The sequence below is a fragment of the Molossus molossus genome, unplaced genomic scaffold (assembly GCF_014108415.1).
Source record: "Molossus molossus isolate mMolMol1 unplaced genomic scaffold, mMolMol1.p scaffold_m16_p_11, whole genome shotgun sequence".
Lineage (NCBI taxonomy): Eukaryota > Metazoa > Chordata > Mammalia > Chiroptera > Molossidae > Molossus > Molossus molossus.
This window is the reverse complement of record NW_023425346.1, coordinates 91,928,810-91,953,162: the sequence shown is the minus strand read 5'-3', so window position 1 is coordinate 91,953,162 and position 24,353 is coordinate 91,928,810. Positions and strand designations below refer to the sequence as shown.

General features: G+C 57.6%; 2 protein-coding genes across 3 annotated transcripts; one reads left to right on the top strand and one right to left on the bottom strand.

Annotated features, from left to right (window-relative positions):
* Positions 1-1,839: 1,839 nt before the first annotated feature.
* On the bottom strand, positions 1,840-4,522 carry INHA (inhibin subunit alpha). The gene is made up of 2 exons (XM_036254910.1): positions 4,249-4,522; positions 1,840-2,672 (listed from the first exon to the last, which is right to left on the bottom strand). Exons 1-2 carry the CDS (start codon positions 4,520-4,522, stop codon positions 1,840-1,842), a joined length of 1,107 nt encoding a protein of 368 aa, XP_036110803.1.
* Positions 4,523-5,288: 766 nt separating this feature from the next.
* On the top strand, positions 5,289-24,309 carry OBSL1 (obscurin like cytoskeletal adaptor 1). Of its 2 annotated transcripts, XM_036254856.1 has the most exons (20): positions 5,289-6,619; positions 8,168-8,437; positions 8,522-8,773; positions 8,938-9,240; positions 9,409-9,705; positions 11,024-11,296; positions 12,372-12,644; positions 13,174-13,446; positions 16,485-16,757; positions 17,550-17,825; positions 17,899-18,186; positions 18,350-18,625; positions 19,229-19,498; positions 19,661-19,933; positions 20,914-21,180; positions 22,126-22,238; positions 22,789-22,945; positions 23,127-23,288; positions 23,606-23,710; positions 24,018-24,309. In XM_036254856.1, exons 1-20 carry the CDS (start codon positions 5,608-5,610, stop codon positions 24,293-24,295), a joined length of 5,691 nt encoding a protein of 1,896 aa, XP_036110749.1. In that variant the 5' UTR covers positions 5,289-5,607; the 3' UTR covers positions 24,296-24,309. The 2 variants fall into 2 exon arrangements, with proteins under 2 accessions (XP_036110749.1, XP_036110748.1); XM_036254855.1 differs by lacking the exons at positions 16,485-16,757; positions 17,550-17,825; positions 17,899-18,186; ... (7 more) ...; positions 23,606-23,710; positions 24,018-24,309 and adding an exon at positions 13,845-14,117.
* The last annotated feature ends 44 nt before the right edge of the window (positions 24,310-24,353 follow it).

Genomic DNA, 24,353 nt, shown 5'->3' with positions numbered 1-24,353 from the left:
AGCTCAGGTAGGGAGAAGGTGTTAGCCAAAGGGTGCCTGATGAATCCCTTCCCCTCCACAGCCCCTTCCTGGGCAGTTGCTTCCTGGCTCACCCCATTCAGCTGGGTTACTAGGAGGCAGTCTTTGATGAGTCACTCTGTTAGCAGAAATACACACTGCAGTTGTGCAATCAGTATTAGAAAGTGCACTAGAATTTCAGTCTGAGGGACTGGAGCATCCCCAGCCCTCCTCCCTTCACACATACCCCCTTAAAGGGAAACTGGATGGAACCAGCTGGCTGAGAGCCAGAGCCTAGGGTAGGGCAGGAGGATAACAAGACCCAAGGGAGAAGGGGGAGAGTGAAGAACACAGGAGGGAAAGGGTGGGGGGGTCCCAATGGCAAATTAAGGCAGGCAGAATGGACCCAAAGGGAAAAGAAAGGGGCTCTTTGCACCCTACTCTGGACTTGGCATGTACACAAAGTGCGTTCACAGATTCACACAAGAGCACACGTTTTTCCAGCAGTAGGCTCAACCTTTCCACACTTCCAACATTAAGGACTGAGTTAAGGGGTAACATTAAGATACACAGGGTGGCCCTGGCCAGTTTGGCTCAGCGGTTGGAGCATCGACCTGCGGTACGGAGAGACCCGGGTTCGGTTCCCGCTAAGGGCACGTACCTCGGTTGCAGTTTGTCCCAGGCCCTGGTTGGTCGTGCGGGTGGCAGCCATTCGATGTGTCCCTTCACATCGATGTTTCTCTCTCTCTCTCTTCCTCTCTCTATCTGAACAAAAAATGGGAAAATGTCCTCGGGTGAGGATAAAAAAAAAAAAAAGATACACAGGGTGGCCAGGGTCAATGTAGCTCAGTTGGTTGGAGTGTTGTCCTGTGCACCAAAAAAGTTTCAGGTTCAATTCCCAGTCAGGGTGCATACCCAGGTTGCAGGTTCAGTCCTCTGGTCGGGGTACATGTGGAGGCAACCAATTGCTGTTTCTCTCTCAGATCGATGTTTCTCTCTCCCATCCTTCTCTCTAAAAAAATAGGTAAGTATATCCTGGGATGAGATAAGATGCACATTGTGCATCAAAAAAGCCAAAGACTTCAAGAACCAGGCTTCATGAAAGGCTACATCAAGACCCAGTGGTAGGTTTGAGGAAGTTCCGGGGCCCTCAGCAAATTCAAATCCTCAAGTCTTCATTCTTCTGTCTCCTCTCTGCCCTTGTCAACTTCCGGACACTGCCAACTCACATACCTTTTCCTTATGTCCCACCCAAGTTCCTGAGAAATCCAAGATCTGGATGGGTCTTAGTGGGGTCCCCAGCCAGGATCTCTTCTAGTCTACGAATCACCTGACCTTTAGCTAGGTCTCCATGAGCTAGGGCAGGGAATGGCAGGGGAGGGGCTTCTGGCCACCTTAGATGTAGGTGCTCCAGTTGACTTTAGGTGTATCAGGGCAGACAACCCGATTGACATATGAGGGCCAGTTCTGTCTCCAGAGTGGGTGTCAGGAGCTTGGAGCACCTTTGTGTCATCCCCAAGTGTAGCTTCCCACCAGATAGGCATCCAAATCCAACGCTTGAACCCCAGATCTCCAAGGTCAAGTGAGGCTGAGCAACCTGAAATCCCACAATCCCGTGCTGCCAGGAACCAGATCTCCCCACCACCCTGATCATATCAGAAGCCCTAGAATGCAATGCCAAGTCCATGCATCATATGCACTGGGTTGTTTATTGTCACAGGACTGGGATGGGGAGGGGAGTCCTCAGGCTGGAAGGAGGGGGGACATGGGAAAAACTATTTTCTAAATCTTCCCTTTTTCCCAGCAGGTGATGGTGGGGGCTGGACCGCTAGCAGGACTCCCTTAGACGCAAGCACAGTGCTGTGTGAGAAGATTGGGCACGGTCTCATACTTGAAAGAGTAACCCCCATCTGAGGTGGTGCGGACACGTAGGGACTTCATGGTCCCTGGGAGAGCAGCACAGCAAGGCTGGGCCCCTGGCACTAGGGAAAGGGGCTGAACAGGGGTAGGGGGAGATCCAGGGACCGGCAGCGACAGGTCTGGTTGGGTGGGCAGCCCACAGCCACCATGACAGTAGTGGAAGATGAAACTGGGAGGGTGTACAATCCACCGGTCCCAGCCCAGCTCCTGGAAGGAGATGTTGAGGGCTGCTCTGTGGCAGTGGGCGTGGGCAGCGGGTTCCTCTGGAGGCCTCTGCAGCAGGCGCAGTGCAGCCGGAGACCAAGGCCAGGGCAGCGGGGGAGTCGAACGTCGAGCTCTTTCCCCTCCGCTGGGTGGCTTGGCCCGAGTTCGGGCCACCAAGAAGGGTGTGGTGTCAGGTCGAGCTGAGCAGGAACAGAGAGGACAGCGTAGCAACAGTACCAGGACTGGATGGGTCAGCAGAGGGAGAGCAGAGGAGGCCAGGTGCAGCACAGCCCAGCGAGGGGGTGCCTGGCCCAATGACATAGGCACAGCCATGGGACCCCCAGATGACAGGGCGAGCAGGCCTAGCAGGGGCCCAGAGCTATTGGAGGCTGCTGTGCCCTGCCTCTCCAGTCCTGTGTGGAACCACAGCTGGGCTGAAGTCACCTGGCGGCTGCGTGTGTGCTGGGATGGCTGGAACATGTATGTGAAGAGGCCCTCCTCAGCCTCCTGGGCCAGCTCTCCCGCAGCTGGCTGATCCTCACAGCCGGCACCTGCAGGAAACAGCGGGGAGAGAGAGGGCAGCCCTGACCGGCAGAACCCGGGACCCCTCCTCCTAGACAAGAGGGAAGTGGCTGCCATTCAGTGGCCTGCCAAGCATTCCACTGAGGGCTCTGTCAGACTCAGGGACTCTTCCCAGTCTTCAGAGGACTGACAGAGGCTCCCCATTTGTCATCTCATCACTAAAGGATTTAAAAAATACGAGACACTGCCAACTTCTCTCTGCAGCGGATTTACCAATTAAGAGTCCCATCAGCAATCTGCAAGAGGCCCTGCCACTACCTATACCAACACTTGGAATTGTTAAACTTAAATTTCTGTTCATCGGATAGTGTGACAGGGCAACTTGGATGGTGTGCACACAGGCATTTGTTATATTATTCTTTATATCTTTTTACATGTCAGAAATACTGCATGATAAAATTATTTGAAATAAATCCACTTTATAAAGATAGTTTAACACCAAAAAGGAGGAGGAGGAAGAGCAGGAAGAAGAGGAGAAAAGATAAAACTGAGAATAAAGGACAATGCTTTCTAAGAAAGTGCAGTTGGTATCCTTACCCTGACAGGTACACGGACTATACTAAAAAAGCATGAACCAGCACCAGCTGAGGGAGGGCTGAACTGTTAAATGGATTATCTCACTATAAACTTCACAAATGACCCATTTTTCAAATAAAAAAACTGAGGATTAGAAAGGTAAAGTGGCATTTAACTACTAAGTGGCCAAGCTGGGCCCTGGCCAGTTTGGCTCAGCGGTTAGAGCGTCGGCCTGCGGTCCGGAGAGACCCGGGTTCGGTTCCCGCTAAGGGCACGTACTTCGGTTGCAGTTTGTCCCCGGCCCTGGTTGGTCGTGCGGGTGGCAGCCACTCGATGTGTCCCTTCACGTCGATGTTTCTCTCTCTCTCTCTTCCTCTCTCTCCTTCCCACTCTATCTGTACAAAAAATGGAAAAATATTCTCGGGTGAGGATAAGTGGCCAAGCTGGGGTCCCAAAGCCACACTTGTAGTCACTGTGCTGCCTGGGGACTGAAGGGCAGGGAGGCCGGATGGGCCAGTTTACAAGAAAGCCCACCCAGAGGAGGCCATTCCTCATTGAGTTAGTGGAACAACGGGAAGTGAGAAGGGAATTCAAGAGGAGATGGGCTAAGTTTCATCTTGGGAACTGTAAACAGAAAAGTTTCCCAACTAACTTCTCTCCTGCATCCCTTATGTCTTCTCAGGTCTCAGCTACATGGGGCTAAAGAAACAAGGTTGGGAGCAGGGAGCAAAAGCAGAGATAGGAGGAAAGGTGGCAGAAAGGGGCCCGCACCTAGACATGTCTCTAGAGACCCCTGGCACCCCAGGCAAAAATCCCCCAATCCCTCCTATGAGCTGTGCACTCTGAATACACCATCTCCCTGAATCCTGAGAGGTAGGCATTAGTGCCCGTCTCATAGAACAGGAGACAGAGACTCAGGGAGGTTTAGTAATTGGCCCATTGTTGCAAAGCCAGTAGAACGGCAAATCTGCCTACCTTCCAATCCCACGCTGCTATATACTAACATCACCAGTTCTCCATTCTCATTACCTGTAGCCGGGAAAAGGATGGCCTGGGAGACATCCTCCTCCTCCTCAGGCTCAGAGCCCCTGCGCGTGATGCCCCCCACAGCATGCCTTCGGGGCAGACGCCTGACTCCAGGATCCCCACCTTCACGGGTCACTGCTGGAGGCCCTAAGGCGTCCAGGAACAGGACCCTCACCTTGGCCAGGATAATTTCCCGGTCCAGCTCTGGCCCATGGCAGCCAAGCCCCCACTGTGGGGCCACCAGTAAGAGGAGCACCAGTGGCAGCTGGAGCAACATAGCTCACCTGTCCCTGCCAATGGTGAACCCACACCCTGCCCTGTGCCCCTTTGTCAGGGTCTGCCCAGGGCCTCCCCGCTCTCCCCTCCCCATCCCACCACCCACCCTGTCTCTCCTTCTCACACCAGTCTTCCCCAGACCTTCCCCCGCCCTGCAGTCTGAATTGCCCCTGCCTATGGCATTGAGACCTCCTCTCTGACGCAGATGTCTGTGGCCCTGAGCCTTATCTCCCACTCCCGCCAGGAATGTGGGGGAGGGTGCTGGGGAGGGTTTTCACCCCAAGTGACCTGACCCACACACACAACCCCTTCCCCCTACACACACACACACACCAGTCACGTACCAGACCCAGCACACAAGTGACATCAAGTGGGACAAGAGGCTGGGAACTGGGGTCTGCCAGCTCCTAAAAGTATTATTGTCAGGGAGACAACGCACCAGCCCCTCAGACCTTCTGGGGCCCCTTTCAAACAAGCAGTTGCGGGCCGGTCGTTGGAGGAAGGGCTGAGGCTGGGGCTGGAACTGGGGGTAGTGTGCGGGGCAGGTGGTCCCTCCTGCTCTAAACTTAGCCTGGAGGAGCCAGTCTGAGCTCTTGTGCTCCAGCTGTGTCATCAGAGAATATTTTTGGGATTGGCAGCTGCAGGCGCCTCTGACACTCAGGCCCAAGCCTGGCGGGTGGTTGGGGACCTGGCGGCTGGAGGTGGGAGGGAGGAGGGGAAAGAGGCCCAGGCTGTGGGAGGGGGCTGGGAAGAGAGACTCTCGGGAGCAGGAAGCCAGGCCGCTGGCTGGGGAGGCTGCAGGGTCCCTCTCTGTGAAGGCAAACAGGAAGGACTGCCCCTTGAGCTCTGGGCTCCGGCCCGGGAATCGCTGCCGCCGCACAGCTAGCTACACCCCGAGCCGAGGGTAAGGAGGCGAGTGGGAGTGGGCGGTCAGGGGAGAGCTCCACGGATCCCCACGCCGAACTCCCAGACGCCTTCCCTCCCCCATCCCCCCCGCCTCCGGAGCTCCCACCGCAGCTCCCGGCCTCGGAGCGTCCGCCGCCCGCCCTTCCCCCGAGCGGCTGCGGGTCGTCTGCGGCCCTTGCGATGAAGGCGGGTTCGGGCGATCAGGGGAGCCCCCCGTGCTTCCTGCGCTTCCCGCGGCCCGTGCGGGTGGTAAGTGGCGCCGAGGCCGAGCTCAAGTGTGTGGTCCTGGGGGAGCCGCCGCCCATCGTCGTATGGGAGAAGGGCGGGCAGCAGCTGGCGGCCTCGGAGCGCCTTAGCTTCCCGGCCGACGGTGCCGAGCACTGCCTGTTGCTGACCGGCGCGCTGCCCACCGACGCGGGGGTCTACGTGTGCCGCGCCCGCAACACGGCCGGGGAGGCCTACGCGGCGGCCGCGGTCACCGTACTGGAGCCGCCGGCCCCCGAGCCCGAGCCCCAGCCCTCCGAGCACTCGCTGCCGCCCCCCGGGACCGGGGAGGGCGTCCCGGTGTTCCTGACGGGGCCCCGGTCTCAGTGGGTGCTTCGGGGGACGGAGGTGGTGCTGACGTGCCAGGTGGGGGGCCTCCCCGAGCCCACGCTGTCCTGGGAGAAGGACGGGATGGCCCTGGACGAAGTGTGGGACAGCAGTCACTTCGCGCTCGAGCCGGGCCGCGCGGAGGGCAGCCGGGGCGCAAGCCTGGCGCTGCGCATCCTGGCGGTGCGGCTGCCCGACTCGGGCGTCTACGTGTGCCACGCCCGCAACGCGCACGGCCACGCACAGGCCGGCGCGCTGCTCCAGGTGCACCAGCCTCCCGCGAGCCCGCCCGAGGACCCCGACGAGGTCCCCAAGCCCGTGGTGGAGCCGCTCAAGTGCGCCCCTAAGACCTTCTGGGTGAACGAGGGCAAGCACGCCAAGTTTCGCTGCTACGTGATGGGCAAGCCCGAGCCGGAGATCGAGTGGCACTGGGAGGGCCGCCCGCTGCTCCCCGACCGCCGCCGCCTCATGTACCGCGACCGCGACGGCGGCTTCGTGCTCAAGGTGCTCTACTGCCAGGCCAAGGACCGCGGGCTCTACGTGTGCGCCGCGCGCAACTCGGCCGGCCAGACACTCAGCGCCGTGCAGCTGCACGTCAAAGGTATGGCGGCGCCCCCTCCCAGGCCCCCTAAATCCAGCCCCCCTCGGTTCCCCGCGCTGCTCAGAAGATGGGGGAGGGGAGGCGGGGTATTAAAGTCCTATTTCCTGCCCGCCTCTCACCCAGGGATTCGGATTTAGTGGGTCTCCAGAGTACCCAGGAACTTACTAGCAAACTCCGCAGGTAGATCTGAGGCAGATCGTGGAAAACCGCCCTTTGATTTACAAACTGAGAGGGACCTAGAATTCTAGTCCAGTGATTTTCAACCTCTGTTATTTTACGTCCCCTCCCCCAAAGGAAATCTCATCTAGGGCCCCAATATAAAAGAGAGGGAAAGGATCGTTGCTGTAAATTTCTAAGTCCAGATTTATAACGTACTTATAAAGCCAATCAGTAACGCCCTGGCCGGTTTGGCTCAGCGTTTGGAGCGCCAGCCTGCGGACCAGAGGGTCCCGGGTAGGATTCCCGCTAGGGGCACATACCAAAAAAAAAAACAAAAAGCCAATCAGTAAGAACGAGGGGGCTGTTTTATTGAATACACACATTTTAAGTGGAGTTTGCCGTCCTTACTGGGTCTGGTCTCTGAGCCCTGTGGGGAAGGCCTGGCTGCAGGCCTCACACTGAGTAACTCCTGATTCACACCAAAGGTAAACTTGCAGGAGAAAAACTGCCTTGCGATTTTTGACCATTCTTTCATTAGACTGCTCTCCCCAGGCTTGCAAGGAGAGGAAGGTGAAGTAGAAGAAATTGATATGTCAAAGTTGTGTCACCAACAATGTCTAATAAATACTCATAAGTAGAAAATGGGAGACACCCCAAACTCACACTGTAAGTTAAAGCTATCCATAATAGGAATCCATCATAACTTGCAGGATTATATCCTTACTAGTTATTGCCCAACTTTTTCCCTCGGAGGAAAAAAAGTTGGCAAATCTCCTGAGCCCGGCCTGGCACACATTCAAGCATGCGGCACCTGTGCCACAGTGGTGACCTCGCGGGTATGCCACCACACGCTGGCCAGGGGAGCCAAACTCTATCAGGACAAAAAGCCCAGAGGGACGGCAGAGCTTCCCGGAGATGCACAACGCACACATTTCTCCAGCAGCCCAGATGAGCCCACTGGGTTGTTTCCAGCATCGTGCTTTCTGTTTGCAAAATGCAGTTTTGAAAATAATTAAAGTACTTTAAAAAGGAAATTCAACTCAGACCCTTGCAGAATTTGTGTCTTTGAAGGACCCCAGGGGACAGTTTGAATATCACTGATGTGGTTCAAGCCCTTCCATCCCTTTTCCTACTTTACAGCTAAGAAAACTGAGGCCCAGGATTGCTGATATGGTCTTACTCAAGGTGATGTGGCTAATGTCAGGGTCAGACGAGAATGCAGGCCCTCTGACTTCCCTTCTGGAGGTTTTTCTGTGATTCCACAATGCCTGCTGGCACTGGGAGAAAAGCAAGTGGCATGAGCTAATGTGGGTTTAGGCAGTCGATGCCAGGAGTTCCTCCCCTGGTCTGGCCCTCTCCAGAGCCTTCTCTGGTCTCTCCTCTCCACAGAGCCTCGCCTCCGCTTCTCGAGGCCCTTGCAGGACGTGGAGGGCCGGGAGAATGGGATTGCCGTGCTAGAGTGCAAAGTACCCAACTCCCGCATTCCCACCGCCTGGTTCCGCGAGGACCAACGGCTGCTGCCCTGCCGCAAATATGAACAGATTGAGGAGGGCACCGTCAGGCGCCTCATCATCCACAGGCTGAAGGCAGATGACGACGGTGTCTACCTGTGCGAGATGCGGGGCCGGGTGCGCACTGTGGCCAATGTGACAGTCAAAGGTCGGCTGGCCAGCGGGAGGAGGCCAAGGCTGAGACAGACAGGTGCCCTGACCCCGGGCTGATGGACTCCCATCCGCATCGCAGGGCCTATCCTGAAGCGGCTGCCCCGGAAGCTCGACGTTCTGGAGGGCGAGAACGCGGTGCTGCTGGTGGAGACTCAAGAGGCTGGGGTTGAGGGGCGCTGGAGCCGTGATGGGGAGGACCTGCCAACCACCTGCCAGAGCAGTTCCGGCCACATGCATGCCCTGGTCCTCCCAGGGGTCACTAGAGAAGATGCTGGCGAGGTCACCTTTAGTCTGGGCAACTCCCGTACCACCACTCTTCTGAGAGTCAAATGTGAGGGCGTGAAAGCCCTTGGTCAGACTCCTCAAGGGCTGGACAGGAGAGCCAGGGCAGGAGGGTGACCAGATGCCAGTGTCTGGGTTGGCAAAGTGGACCTAGGAGGAAGGGCAGTGGGAGGCTGGGGCAGGGCTCCAGTACAAACCCTGCCTTTGTCTCAGGCGTCAAGCACAGTCCGCCAGGACCCCCGGTGTTGGCAGAGATGTTCAAAGGCCGCAAGAACGTGGTCCTGCTGACCTGGAAACCTCCAGAGCCAGCTCCCGAGACCCCCTTCATCTACCGGCTGGAGCGGCAGAAGGTGGACTCAGAAGACTGGGTCCAGTGCTTCAGCATAGAGAAAGCTGGGGCCGTGGAGGTGCCAGGAGACTGTGTGCCCTCCGAGGGTGACTACCGCTTCCGCATCTGCACGGTCAGCGAACACGGCCGCAGTCCTCACGTTGTGTTCCAGGGGTCTGCTCACCTCGGTGAGTCGGTCCTGCCAGATCCAGCCTGTCAGCAGCGCTACCCCAAGTCACACCCTCCCCTTCCTTCTGCAGCGGTTGGTCCCTGTCTTCTTAAATGCCTTCCACCGGCAAACCTCTGTCCTCTGTCACCCCTGTGGTTCTAACGGCTGCACTCTCTCCCTGTCTCAGTCCCCACAGCTCGCCTGGTGGCAGGTCTGAAGGACGTGCAGGTATACGACGGGGAAGATGCTGTCTTCTCCCTTATTCTCTCCACCATCATCCAGGGCACCTGGTTCCTTAATGGGGAAGAACTCCAGAGTACTGAGCCGGAGGGTCAGGTGGAGCCTGGGGCCCTGCGGTACTGTGTGGAGCACAATGACCTGCAGCACCGACTTATCCTGAAAGCCGTCAAGCACCAGGACAGTGGGGCCCTGGTTGGCTTCAGCTGCCCGGGCGTGCAGGATTCAGCTGCCCTCACCATCCAAGGTTGGTGCTGGTGGGGACCACGGTAGGCAGATAGGGCCAAGACACAAGTCCTGTTTGCAAAATGAAGCAGATGCTGTTCCACTTCTCACATCTGGGCCAAGATAGTAAGGAGTAACCATGGTGGGCTCAGATGGAGGACTCTGATCCAGAAGGCTGGCTTCAACCCACGTGCAGTGTACAGGGGACACCTTGTTAATTCATCAGCATCATGTCTAAATTCTCTGGAGTGCTTTGTGGTTTACAGAATTCTGTCGTGTTAGTCATCTCAGAGACACAGACTCTGGCCCCTAGGTCCCTAGGCCCCTAGGCCCCTAACTTCCTGCCCTATCATGGAATAGCTGACGCTGTCATAGCCACTTCCTATGTGCCAGGCACAGCCCTAATCACTTTACATATATTAACACAATGCTCTCAACAGCCCTAGAAAGGGGTAGGTACTTCTGTTACCGCATTTTACAGGTGGGGAAACTGAGGCACAGAGAGGTTAAGTGACTTGGCCAAAGAAAGTCACAGAGCTAATGAGTGGTGATGCTGGATAATGAACCAGGCAGTCTGGCTCCGGAATCATACTCTGCCACTGTGGAGACAGGGAAGGAGGGGGATGCAGTGCCCTGAGGGAGACAGTCGGTGGGTCTGAAAGTTCAGGGAACTCACTGGGGATTGTAAAGCCAATCAAGGAATTCCTCAGCACCCAGACACAGGGCCTTGAGGCAGTCAGCTTCCAGCATCCCAGAAAGCGGGCAGAGTAGGAAAGAATTAGCAGCCAGAGCAGCGTTTCCAAAATGCGACCCGGGATCACCCACATCAGCGTCATCTGGAGGGCTGTTACAATGCAGGTTCCCTGGCTCTTCTACGACTGGGGGGGTGCCTAAGAATCTGCATTTTAGCAGGCTCCCTAGGAATCCTTCTGCACACTAAAACCATTGCTCTTAGGAATTAGAGCATCGGCCCGCGGACCAAAGGGTTACAGGTTCGATTCTGGTCAAGGGCACGCATGTACCTCGGTTGCAGTTCGCCCCCGGCTGTGCGGGAGGCAATCAGTTGTGTCTTTCTCACATCAATGTTTCTCTCTCTCTCTATTCCTCCCTCCCTCCCTCTGGAGATAAGTGGAAAAATATCCTCAGGTGAGGATTTAAAAAGAGAATTGGTGTGTAAGCCCAAACCAATTGTTAAAACTCCAACAAATGTGTGAACAGCAGTTGTCTGACCTGATATTTCCACCTCCCCTATACTGAGCGCATGCACCAGGGGGAGGGAGTGCTTATCCCAGGCAGAAGACCACAAGGGCCTGCATGTGACCAAGTTTCTCCTTACACAGAGAGCCCGGTACACATCCTGAGCCCCCAGGACAAGGTGTCATTGAGCTTCACGACCTTGGAGCGGGTGGTGCTGACATGTGAGCTCTCCCGGGTGGACTTCCCGGCAAGCTGGTACAAGGATGGGCAGAAGGTGGAGGAGAGTGAGTCACTGGTGGTGAAGATGGATGGGCGCAAACACCGTCTGATCTTGCCCGCTGCCGAAGTCCGGGACAGCGGCGAGTTTGAGTGCAGAACGGAAGGGGTCTCAGCTTTCTTCAGCATCACCGTCCGAGGTCAGGAAACATGACAGCCTGGGTTCCTCCAACTGAGGCTGACTCTGGGGGCCATGTGAGCACTGACTCTTGGTCTGCCTGCTTGGGGGGGAACCCTTCTTCCAGGGAGGTCCTGGTGGGCCAGGGGATGTGTTTTCAGATCACTCTGCACTTGCTTCTGAATCCTCCCATGCACCAGCATCCTCCAACACACTTGATGACTACATGCCCTCTGCTGGGGTTAGGGTGTGGGGAACTGAATTCTACTAAGGGAAGGAGTGTGGAGCTAACATTCATTGGGCATCTACTAACCAAGTACTACGGTACATACACCAGATGAAAGGCAGTATATCTCCAGTTCACAGACAAAGAAACCGAGGCTCAGAGAGGTTGTGTGATTTGCCCATTACATAGCTAGCAAACACCCAGCCGGGTTCACACGCAGGACTGCGTATCCCACTGTCCCAGGTGGCAGTGTCAAAGTATTAAGTGCAGTGGTCCAATGGTTCTGTCTGCTCAGAACTGTCCTGGAAGCTTGCTCTAAGGACGTATGCCCAGGACCCCCAGACCGCCAGAGCCAGAATTGTGTACAGAGACTGGGACCACTCATCCAACTCATCTCACTTTACGTGGAAATCCCGTTTCAACTCCATTGCCAGGAGGTCCAGTAGCCCTTGCCTGAATGCACTCAACAACAGGGAACTCACCGCCTCTGGGGAAAAACTATCCCACTGTGGCACCACTAGGCCATTCCCACCTCCTGCCCGACGTGGAACCAGTGCACTAGAAGCTTCTTTGTAAAAGCAGCAGCAGCCAGGCCCTGATAAAGCCCATGATAGTGACCTTCTCTCAGCCTAGACAAAGGTCCTCCATGCCTCCCCCACTCCATGTCCCCACCCTCTGAACTTCTGGGGACTCACATAGCATTCTGGTGTCACATGATCTTTCATGTCATTACCCCAGGGCCCCCTGCACAGCATGGCCTTAACCTCTCAGCGTTCTCCAGAGAGAAGGCTGTCACGGTCAGGCAGCCAGTATGGACTCGTGTCTCCTGTGTCGGGGGTGTCTGTGTGACCCTGTCTCTGCTCCCACCCAGACCCCCCAGTGCACATCCTGGACCCCCGGGAGCACGTGTTCGTGCATGCCATAACCTCTGAGTGCGTCATGCTGACCTGTGAGGTGGACCGAGAGGACGCCCCTGTGCACTGGTACAAGGATGGGCAGGAGGTAGAGGAGAGCGACATCATGGTGCTGGAGGACGAAGGACCCCACCACCGCCTGGTGCTGCCTGCCGCCCAGCCCTCCGATGGGGGCGAGTTTCAGTGCGTCGCTGGAGACGAGCGCGCCTACTTCACTGTTACCATCACAGGTAGGGGTCCAGCTGATCACATGCCTACCCGTGGTCTGCACCCTGAGGTTCAGTCATTGCAGGAAATTCATCGTCATAAACACTCTGGTCATAGCTCCGTGAGTTACAGGGAAGCGCTGCCTCCTCCATTCTCCTGAAGACCCGGCTAAGGGGAACTTGAGGGAAGGCAGTGGTACCGTGGGGCAGGGTTCAGGGCAGGCGGTCACTAGAGGGGTCAGAAGATCTGAGTCCTTCAGAAGACCCCAGCTGCATCTGGGCACCAACCCTCCTCCCAGGTCCCACCCTTCGTACCGTCCCTGTCCCAACCCAGAGAATGTGGCACGTGCTACGGCTGAGACTGCCACTCTGCCTTGGATGTGCTTTGGTGACTGGTCTCAGCTCTGAGCAGCTGAGACACTATCTGAGGGAGGGCCCAGCTGTTCAATATGTGGCGCACTTTCTAGGTGTAGGGAGCGGGCATGGGTCAGGCAGGCGAGCAAGGCCCATTGACCCCAGCCCGACACCCGGCCACGCTGTCCCTGTCCTCCAGACGTCTCCTCGTGGATCGTGTACCCCAGCGGCAAAGTGTACGTGGCAGCTGTGCGCCTGGAGCGCGTGGTGCTGACCTGCGAGCTGTGCCGGCCCTGGGCCGAGGTGCGCTGGACCAAGGACGGGGAGGAGGTGGTGGAGAGTCCCGCGCTGCTCCTGCAGAAGGAGGACACCATCCGCCGCTTGGTGCTGCCTGCCGTCCAGCTCGAGGACTCCGGCGAGTACTTGTGTGAAATCGATGACGAGTCAGCCTCCTTCACCGTCACTGTCACAGGTGTGGACCCATCCCCACTGCCCGGGGTCACCGGAGGACAGTCCTGAGCCCTTGGAGAAGCTGGCCCCATAGCTTCTAGCTAGCACACTGAGTGGGGGGAGGGGTGCTGTGGATGCATGTGCCAGGGTCCCTTGTCAAGAAGAGCCCAGGGCCCATATTCAAGTGAACAGCCGCCCCCTCATTCTGCGCCCAAGGCCAGGAAGGAATAGTGTGGTCCACAGTCTCCTTTACTGAGCACTTTCTATGTGCCAGGTGGGTAACTGGTGCAAAGCACAGATCCAACCCCTGTTCTCAGACAGCTGCCAGTCTAGCTGGGCAGCACCTGTTACCCAGGGGTCGCACACGAGCAGTCCCCAGTGCCGCACGCAGCCCACAGCTGTGTTCTGTTTGGCCTGCAGAGTCTTACCAAAGTCAGGACAGTTCAAATAACAATCCGGAGTTATGCGTCCTCTTGAAAAAGCCGAAGACCCGGCGGCTCTGGTCCCGCTTCCCCCCATGGCGACGAACAGCTGGCGCGGAGTAGCAGCTGCCCCGTAACCGGGGCCACATTCCTGTCCCACATTCCCGTCCCACCCTCCTGCTTCTCTCCAGGCCACTTCCTGGCCCCTGTGGGCATTTGAGTTTGCGACCCCTGTGTTAAATCAATAAACATGCAAATAAATGTACAGTGACACCTGGTGACAAGTGCTCTGAGGGACGAGAGCAGAGGGCTCTAGAGAGCAGAGCAAGAGCCTCAGGGAGGGCCTCGGAGGCATTCACCACGCTTCCGCTTCCCGGGCTGGGCTCTGGAGGCTCAAAGCTCCCAGGCAGACTCGGCCCGGGAGCTCACAGCCTGGCAGGAAAGCCCGAGGCTGGGGTCTGGTAACCAGGTCAGCAGGCAAGAAGTGCCTTCAAAATGAATACTTGGAGCAGGGGCTGAGTTAGCTAAGTGGGAGTCAGGGTTTGGGCTGAAAGTGGGGGGAGAATGTTCAAAGTGGGAAAAGCAAAGGACGACTACGGAAGTGATGATCATTGAGCTCTGGGAGGTTTGGGGCTGCAGCCCTCAGCGCCAGAGACAGTGTGGCGGTGTGGAGGTGTTGGGGTTGTAGGGCCTAGGCAGCTCTGGTTGGTACAGAAAAACCCCACTGGTTGCACTGGAGTGATCACCCGGCTGCTGGCAGTTTTATTGCCCGCCCCTGCCCGGCCCTGCCCTGCCCTGCCCTGCCCTGCCCTGCCCTGCCCTAGGAATAATGCCTCAGCCTAGGCTGAGCTGCTCAGGGCCCTCAGCTCTGCACTCAAATAGTGCAGCTTGTCATATACAGGCCCACAAAGCCAAAGAGGCTTTGTCCTGCAGTGAGTCCCTTCAAGCTCTCCTTCCCCACGCCCTGGCCAGGTATAATGGCTGTAGCCGCATACATGCCAGCCCACATTTGGCCTTTCCACAAAACTTCAGATTCTTCACGGGGAAATTCACACACCACCACCTCAGCTGTGGACCAGGGAGAATCAAGTCTGATGCCACGCTGAGGTCCCACAGCAGTGAAGGCACCCCAGATCCATCGCTCCACCCAGTCCTCACCCCACTGCCCTCATACCCTCCCCCATCCCTCAGGAAGCCGCACTCTGCAATCAACCCACCTTGCTGGGTCCCAGAGAACCAGCCTGCATCCTCTAGACTCAGAACAAAGCCAGTTAGGAAAGTGGTTGGCAGAGGCAGAGGGCTGAGTGTGTGCTGGTGGGCACCTCTGCACATGCTCGCACCCCTGCAAAAACAGACCCAGAAGCTAGCAGTTCCCCAGCTCAGCCACAAGGGGGACGAATGCTATAGGAGCAGTAAAGTGTCCTGGAGACAAGATTCTGGGAGACCCCCAGGGTGCAGGGGAATGTGGGCAGGCCTTGGCTCAGTGTGCTGTCACCTCCAATGTTGACATCGTTTTCTCCCTGTGGAGGAGTAACCACCTTTGAGCAGTTGGAGATGAACTCCCAGAATCAGCGTTCAGTGTCCCTGGGGAATTCTCAGACAGGTGTTGGCAATTTGTGCACAGATGCGAAAACCATGAGTTCCTGCAAGCCTTGATGCAGAATCCCTGCCACCGCTCGCAGAGTCTGAGCCTCCTTTTAACAGATGGCAGTGCTTCCCTCTGCCCTAGAAGAGGTGGAGCCAGCTGTGGCCTTAAGGAAGTTGCTTAATCATTCTGCACCTCAGTTGCCTCAACTGGAAAACAGATAAAGCAATACCTACCATCGCCCTGGCCGGTTTGGCTCAGCGGTTAGAGCGTCGGCCTGCGGTCCAGAGAGACCCGGGTTCGGTTCCCGCTAAGGGCACGTACCTCGGTTGCAGTTTGTCCCCGGCCCTGGTTGGTCGTGCGGGTGGCAGCCACTCGATGTGTCCCTTCACGTCGATATTTCTCTCTCTCTCTCCCTTCCTCTCTCTCCCTCCCACTCTATCTGTACAAAAAATGGAAAAATAGCCTCGGGTGAGGATAAAAAAAAAAAAAAAAAGCAATACCTACCATCTCCTACGACCGCTGTGAGGTTTAAATGTGTAAAATGCTGGGACGGTTCCTGGGACCTTAGAAAGTGGCATATAAGTATTTGCTATTACAGATTCATGATCCCTTATCCACAGATCCGAAATCCGAAAATCTCAAAAACTAAAGGCTTTTTGTAAGTTTGGTATTCAGAGTCATTTTAGTAAAACCTGAGCTTAATTGCTGTGAAGCTATTTGTACTCCTTAATTATTCTGCTTAGAATGAAAACACCTATGTGTTACGCTGAAGAAATGTTAATGTGATTGATTACGAGGGTGCCCCAGGGGGGTAAGGGGGGTGGGTAAGTGACAAGTGATAAATGCACCACTCCTGCAATCAGAAACATGCTGGATACTGTCACACCTCTGGCCCCAGGGATTTCAGAGAACAGATTGTGGACCTATGATTCCTTGTTATTATCCTCATTACTCTTATTATTGTGGGTGACAGGGACTTCATGCTGCCAGATGGCTCCAGGGAGGCTGACAGCAAGTTGTAATAGCCTGTGGTTGCCCCCCACTCTGCAGAGCCCCCCGTACGAATCCTATACCCCCGGGATGAGGTGACCTTGATCGCCGTGAGCTTGGAGTGTGTGGTGCTAATGTGTGAGCTGTCGCAGGAAGACGCCCAGGTGCGCTGGTACAAGGATGGGCTGGAGGTGGAGGAGAGTGAGGCCCTGGTGCTAGAGAGTGATGGGCCCTGCCGTCGCTTGGTGCTGCCTGCTGCCCAGCCCAAGGACGGGGGCGAGTTCGTTTGTGATGCTGGAGATGACTCAGCCTTCTTCACTGTCACCGTCACAGGTGGGTGGTCTCTGGGGCACACTAGAGCTAGAAAGGCAGGAGGTTGAGGGATAGACACCCAAACCCTCCACTTTCTGCATCTTAGGGCTCCCCTCTTGCCCCACACAGCCTCCCCCTCCTCTAGCCTTCCCCCTTCGCCAGCCTCCTCTCCTCCAGCCTCCTCTCCTCAGCCCTCAGTGAGCCCTGCATGGCCCCAGTCAGGTCGGGACACTGACTGAGGGCCTGGGAAAGAGGGCCTAACAATCAGGAGTACTCCTTCGTTCGTTTATTTGATCAATACTTATTCGAGCAACTACTATGTGCTCGGCACTGTTCTAGAAGCTGATGGATACAGTAATGAATCAGTAAAAAAACCTGTCTTCATGGAGCATGCATTCTAGTGAGGGTAGACAGACAACAAATATGTAAACTAGATGGTCTTTCAGGTAGTAAAAGTACATCGGAGGCAAAGCAGGGAAAGGGGAGAGAAAGTGGGGGTGAGGTAGGAGGGGTGTGCTTTGTGGTCAGACAGATCTGGCTACCTCTTTCTGTTCATGTGGCCGTGGATGAGTCATTTCCCTCCAGAGAGGCCTCAGCCCTCACCTGTAACATGAAGCCGGGGGCAGTACCCTCCAGAGCGTCAGGAGTAGGGGAGGAAGGAGCCGCAGTGTGCTTGGCACAGCGCCTGGCACACAGTAGGTGCCTAGAGATGGTGGCTGGTACCGTTCCCAAGAGCTGCACTGGGAAGGGGGACAGTTGAGAAGCTGGCAGAGGAGGCTGAGCCTGGCGTGCCTCTCTGTGTCCACCCACCAGCCCCGCCAGAGAGGATTGTGCGCCCAGCAGCCCGCTCCCTGGACCTGCAGTTTGGGATTCCGGGGCGCGTGGAGCTGCGCTGCGAGGTGGCCCCTGCTGGGTCCCAGGTGCGCTGGTACAAGGACGGGCTGGAGGTGGAAGCATCAGATGCCCTGCAACTGGGTGCTGAGGGGCCCACTCGCACCCTGACCCTGCCGCGCGCTCAGCCCGAGGATGCTGGGGAGTACGTGTGTGAGACCCGTGATGAAGCGGTCACGTTCAACGTCAGCCTGGCTGGTAGGTGCTCCCCACCAGCCCAGGTGGGGGAGGTGGACGCAAGCCCAAGCTGATCCCCTCCTCTCTCTGTCAGAGGCCCCAGTCCAGTTCCTAGCCCCAGAGGCAGCACCCAGCCCACTCTGTGTGGCCCCCGGGGAGCCGGTGATGCTGAGCTGCGAACTGTCCCGGGCTGGTGCCCTTGTCTTCTGGAGTCACAATGGGAAGCCGGTGCAGGAGGGCGAGGGCCTGGAGCTCCACGCCGAGGGCCCCCGCCGCATCCTCTGCATCCAGGCTGCAGAGCCAGCCCACGCAGGTCTCTACACCTGTCAGTTCCGGGAGGCCCCAGGAGCCCCCAGCCTCAGCTTCACTGTCCAGGTCGCTGGTGAGTACCGCCCGGGCAGGAACCTCCGGGTTTCCCCGCTTCTCTTGCTTTGTACTCTCCTTGTCCCACCCTTCTTAGTACCGTTCCCCATCTTGCCCCCCACTGCCCTCCATATAGCCCTTGAGCCACTTCCCCCCAGTGATCCGAAGCTCTGCCCCCACAGAGCCCCCCGTGCGGGTGGTGGCCCCTGAGGCGGCCCAGACAAGAGTACGCAGCACCCCAGGCAGGGACCTAGAGCTGGTGGTGCACCTCTCTGGGTCTGGGGGTGCTGTGCGCTGGTACAAGGACGGGGAGCGACTGGCCAGCCAGGGACGGGTGCAGCTGGAGCAGGCCGGGGCAAGGCATGTGCTGCGGGTGCGGGGGGCGCGGAGCGGAGATGCTGGGGAGTACCTGTGCGACGCACCCCATGACAGCCGCATCTTCCTTGTCAGCGTGGAAGGTAAGAGTGCACCCCTTGCACCCTTTGGGCCCTGGCTCCTCCGAGGTCCACCCCATCACCAACATTCTGGGACCCCTCAGTCCCCACCCCCCCTTGCTGCCTCTGGCTCCAACTAATTCATGTACAACTGCTCCTTGGATAGGGGCCCAGGGCCCCCTTGTCCAGAAACCCTCAAATAGGAGGAGGCATAGCCCAGTGGTTAAAAAAGCAGGGGCTGTGGAGGGACTCACCCAGGTTCCAATGTGGATTCTGCTTCTCAGTAGCTGTGTGACGCTGGCAAGCTGCTTAACTTCTCTGAGTCCCAGCTCTGAAGTGGGGGCACAGTGCTTGTCTCATAGGGCTACTGTGACAGTTAAATGAGATAAATAGGGTCCATGGTAAATGAATTATTATATTAGGGAGTCAGAGAGGTGAGGTACCAGGCCAGGATTGAGAGGAGCTGGCATCTGTCTAGTCCTTTGGGACATCCCTGTGGCTGGCACACAGTAGGCCTCAAGGAAGGTCTGTTAAATAATGGCGTGAGGCCTCTACCCTCTGGAGGGGTTGGAAAGGAGGGAGGGGCAAAGGCGCAGCCCACCTCACTGCCTGACTACTCCCCACCAGAACCACCACCGGTTAAGCTGGTCTCGGAGCTGACACCCCTAACTGTCCATGAGGGCGATGATGCCACATTTCGGTGTGAAGTCTCCCCTCCAGATGCCGACGTCACCTGGCTGCGCAATGGGGCCGTTGTCGCTCCAGGACCCGGGCTAGACATAGCCCAGAATGGGTCAAGCCGCACACTGACCGTGCGAGGATGCCAGCTGAAGGACGCAGGGACTGTGACTGCCCAAGCAGGGGGCACAGCAACAAGTGCTCGGCTCCATATTCGAGGTTTGGTCCCGATGGAGATGAACAGACTTGTGCCCTGTACCTGTTCTCCCAGCCCTGGCCCTAGCAGCCTTGCCCTTGTCTCAGGGACAAACCACTGAGGTGGAGCAGGGGGTCCGCCTGCAGGCCCCTCCAGGCTCCATGGCCCCTCCCCCCCCTCCCCAGAAACAGAACTGCTGTTCCTTCGGCGGCTGCAGGATGTGCGGGTGGAGGAAGGCCAGGACGTGTGCCTTGAAGTGGAGACGGGCCGAGTGGGTGCAGAAGGGACCGTACGCTGGGTTCGAGGTGGGGAGCCCCTACCCTGCGACCCTCGCCTGTCTGTGACCCAGAATGGCCACATCTACCGCCTCTTCATCCACGGCGTTGTACTGGCTGACCAGGGCACCTACGGCTGCGAGAGCCACCACGATCGCACCCTGGCCAGGCTCAGCGTAAGGCGTGAGTGCCCCGTCCTCTCCTAACAAATTGCCCGCCCTGTGGCACAGCCTTCCCTGGCTGGCCCAGGGCCCCTTAGACCCCCACCAAAGTACCTGTCACCATGGAGGCATGTCAGCCCTGGCTGACCTCCAGGAGTGTGACCTGAAATGGCCTGCGCAAAGCAAACTTTATTTTTCTACTTTTCTGTTTACCTTAGAAATCCACGTGGATTTTGCATTCCATTTCATATGTCCAAGTTGGGTTTGCGATAAACATAACTGTCACCTCCCAGAAAGACTTGCAGTGTTTATCCTTTAGTCACATGGCCCCAGGATACACGAGCCCATTTCAGAAGCAGGGATGGCTGGCAAACAGCACCCCTATCCCCCAAGCTCAAGCCCTCTATTAACTGTGTGACCTCATGCAAATTACTTAATCACTCGCAGCCAAATCTCCTGAAAAATAAGGCTGATCCCTACTTCAAGAGTCTTGGGTAATATTCAATGAGATAATGTGAAAAATGTCCACATAGCGTTTGGTAAATGGTTCTTGTGGTGATACAGATTCTCTTCTAATTTATTTCATTCCTTTAATCACAATAAACCCATGTCTTAATGCTATTTACCTTGTATAATTGGGGAAACTAAGGCCCAGAGAGGTCAAACAGTTTGTCAAAGGTCACACAGTACACAAACTATGAGGCAGAGCTAAAGTTCAATCTTGGTATGTCTGACTCCCAATTCTGTGCTTCTTCTGAGGGTCACAGCACCCCTCACCTGGAATCCTCAACCTTCTAACACTTCACCCCCTTTGTGTGTCCCCTCTCCTAACCCCAATAAGCTCCTCTCTCCCCTCCACGTCCAGTGGGCTGTACTCCCTTCTTCCTGCATCCTGGTTCTGTGCTTCATTTGATAGGCCCTTACGAGGTTGGGCATTAGGAGTGGTACAGGTAGGGCAAAGGGGTGTGCCCTCATTCTCCTCTTCCTGTCTCCCCCCACCAGCAAGGCAGCTAAGGGTGTTGCGGCCCCTGGAGGATGTGACCATCTTCGAAGGGGGCAGCGCCACCTTCCAGCTGGAGCTGTCCCAGGAGGGTGTGATGGGGGAATGGGCCCGGGGTGGAGTCCGGCTGCACCCGGGACCCCAGTGCCACATTCACACAGAGGGCCACACTCACCACTTGGAACTCAGTGGCTTGGGCCTGGCTGACTCAGGCTGCATCTCCTTCACTGCGGACTCCTTGCGCTGTGCAGCCAGACTCACTGTGAGAGGTGCGGCCTCCGACCGCCACCTGCCTGCTGACCACCCTGGGTGTGACTACTGATCCTACTACCTGTGTGGCCCCCACTGACCATGCCTATCCCAGTGTGCCCCTCACTGACCTCTCTGCCAGAGTGTGACTCCCCTGGGTCTTTGGCCCTGTGTGGCCCCAGTGACTGCCCTGCCTGAGTGTCACTCCTCTGACCAGTATGATCCAGCGTGGCTCCACTGGCCCTCCAGTCCCTGCAAACCACAGTGGACTGTGCCACTGTGAGCATGCCTGTGCCAGTGTGGTCCCTGTTGTCTGCCTACCTGACCATGGCCCTACTGACCACTCTGAGAGTGACCCCACTAACCACACCCGCCTGCTGTGCCCCTGTCTGCCTACTTGAGTATGCCCTTCTGACCACTCAAGTCCAAATGATCCTCTGTGCCTAAGGACGAGTCTATTAGCAACTCTGCTTCAGTGTCCCCCATTTTTGCTTCTAGCCCAGTGTACTCCCCATTGATCACACCTGCTCTAGGGTCCCCCCATTGCTACTCTGAATCCATTGTGCCCCATTGTCTAGTGTCTCCTGTTCATTCCAGCCAAATGTGGCCCCCACTGACAATGTCTATGGGTGACTCCACTGGCATCTCTGCTCTGGTTCTCTCCATGCTCCTCCAGCACCAGTATGTCCCACACTGACCACCGTACAGTGTGACTGCCTGCTGGCCACTCCTGCCCCATTGACCCCTGTAACCCCATGTGTCTTCCACGGACCAGCATCCCCCATGGACCATTTGTTCCAGCACATCCCCCACTCACTAGTGACCTCCACTGATCACCTTGCCTAAATGTGTCCATCACTAACCCTTGTGCCTGTGTGTGTTTTCGTCCTTGACCCTGCAAGCCAGGTCCTCATCCTGCCCTTACCGCTGCTCCCTTTGCCCTGTCCTCCTCTTCACACTCCCAGAGGCCCCAGTGACCATTGTGCAGGTGCCACGGGACCTAGAGGTGACCGAGGGCGACACAGCTACATTCGAGTGCGAGCTTTCCCAGGCCTTGGCTGATGTTACCTGGGAGAAGGTCAGAGCCCAGCCCCAGCACAGCCCACCTTGGCATCTAACAATAGTAATAATGTCCCAAACTAATACTGAACAGATGTGCCTGGCACTGTGCTCAGATTTACTTGATATTTAATCCTTTAATCTTGACAACAACCCTTTCAGGTAGGCCTTGTTATCTACAAGGAGACTGGAGCTGGGGGGGTGGGGGGGTGGGGTGAAGCAATGCCCATGGGAAAACAAAAGGGGCAGAGCCCATATTTGAATCCAGGTTTGCCTAATTCCAGAATCCACGCCCATGGCCAATGTGATTGGTACAAGACCCTGGGCTTCCTGCTCCTGTGGAGCCACTGCTCAGCCCTAATGTCCCCAAAAGGGCGACACCTTCTCAATAAGGTTCCTAGTGCGGCTCGCAGGCGCAGGACGGCCCCACCTCAACCTGGGGATACAGACAAACATAAACAAGCCTCAAAACTGCTTGGCATCAACGGAGGGAACCGCCGCCACCCAGGGCTGCGGCTGCTGGTGCCCGGCTGAGTTCATCCCGATCCTCTTGCCACTCCCACCCCTAGGACGGGCGCCAGCTCGTCCCCAGCCCTCGGCTCAGGATCCAGGCCCTGGGCACGCGGCGCCTTCTCCAGCTGCGGCGCTGCTGCCCCTTGGATGCCGGGACCTACAGCTGCACGGTGGGGACGGCTCGCGCCGGCCCCGTCCGCCTGACCGTGCGCGGTGGGTACCGGGCGCTGCTGGGGCCAGGCACTGCCGTGGGCTCGGGGACTGCAGATCCGCCTTTCCCTGGGTCTGACCTGGGTGCTTCTCGGGAGAGGGGCGGGGCGGGGCAGGGGGCGGGGGCAGGGGCGAGTGCCCCCCCCCCGCCTCGCCCCGCCTCACGTCCACGGCTCCGCCCCAGAGCGCGTGGTATCCGTGCTCTCCGAGCTCCGGCCGGTGAGCGCCCGCGAAGGCGACGGCGCCACGTTCGAGTGCACCGTGTCAGAAGTCGAGACCCCCGGGAGCTGGTCGCTCGGAGGCCGCCCACTAAGACCCGGAGGCCGCGTCCGCATCCGACAGGAAGGTCTGGCCGACTTTCTACCCTGGTCACTCGCTGCCCCGCCCCCCGCTCACATAGACCCCGCCCCACTCGGATAAGCCCCACCCCCAGCTCGAACGGGCCCCGCCCCATGGTCCAAAGAGCTGGGTCCCTGTCTCTCCGCTTCCCCCAGCTCTGAGCCCTTGGTCCTAGCCCGCTCCTCTTCCCTCTTGGTATCCCAATTCCGCCGACCCTAGCGCACATTTATCGCGTCCGAATCGACCCGGAGACCTACTCCCACCCCACCCTCAACCCCGAACCCTTCCCAGAGATGGCCTCGCGAGCGCCCCCCTCATCCTCAGGGAAGAAACATATTCTGGTGCTGAGTGAGCTGCGCGCGGAGGACGCCGGTGAGGTCCGCTTCCAGGCGGGGCACGCCCAGTCCGTGGCTGAGTTGGAGGTGGAGGGTAAGCGACTGCGGCGGGGCGGTCTGGAGAGGGCATCACCTTCCCTGGGGCAGGCAGGCTGGCGGCTGGTCCTGGGAACGCTGCCTCCCCCACCCACCTTCCTCGAGGGGCTCTCCTGGGGTGGGTCACAGAGGGAAGTGCGTTTCCTGGGGAGGAGGAGACTTTGGGTTGAGGAAACAGAGGAAGGGGCCCGTGGCATAGAGATCTGAGACTAGGAGTGGAGGCCTCAAGGGGAGGGAAGATGCGTGTCTCCTCCTGGGGGTCCTGCGTGTCCCTATTAACTTAAGTCCTCGTCCTCCACTCCCAGCACTGCCTCTCCAGATGTGCCGCCGCCCGCCTCGCGAGAAGACCGTTCTGGTGGGCCGCCGGGCGGTGCTGGAGGTGACTGTGTCCCGCTCCGGGGGCCACGTGTGCTGGTTGCGGGAAGGGGTTGAGCTGTGCCCGGGAGACAAGTATGAGCTGCGCAGCCATGGCCCCACCCACAGCCTGGTCATCCGTGACGTGCGACCTGAGGACCAGGGCACCTACTGCTGCCAGGCCGGCCAGGACAGCGCCCACACTCGGCTGCTGGTAGAGGGTGAGTGAAGCCAACGTGGGCAAGCGGGCTGGCCAGGCAGAAGTGGTCACTTAGGAGCTGGTGTGC

Coding starts and splice junctions, on each gene's coding strand:
- OBSL1 (XM_036254856.1), top strand. CDS start 5,608: ATGAAGGCGGGTTCGGGCGATCAGGGGAGCCCCCCGTGCTTCCTGCGC. Junction 9,706..11,023: donor AGCTGCCCTCACCATCCAAG/GTTGGTGCTGGT, acceptor CTCCTTACACAG/AGAGCCCGGTACACATCCTG. Junction 11,297..12,371: donor CTTCAGCATCACCGTCCGAG/GTCAGGAAACAT, acceptor GCTCCCACCCAG/ACCCCCCAGTGCACATCCTG.
- INHA (XM_036254910.1), bottom strand. CDS start 4,522: ATGTTGCTCCAGCTGCCACTGGTGCTCCTCTTACTGGTGGCCCCACAG. Junction 2,673..4,248: donor CATCCTTTTCCCGGCTACAG/GTAATGAGAATG, acceptor TGTTTCCTGCAG/GTGCCGGCTGTGAGGATCAG.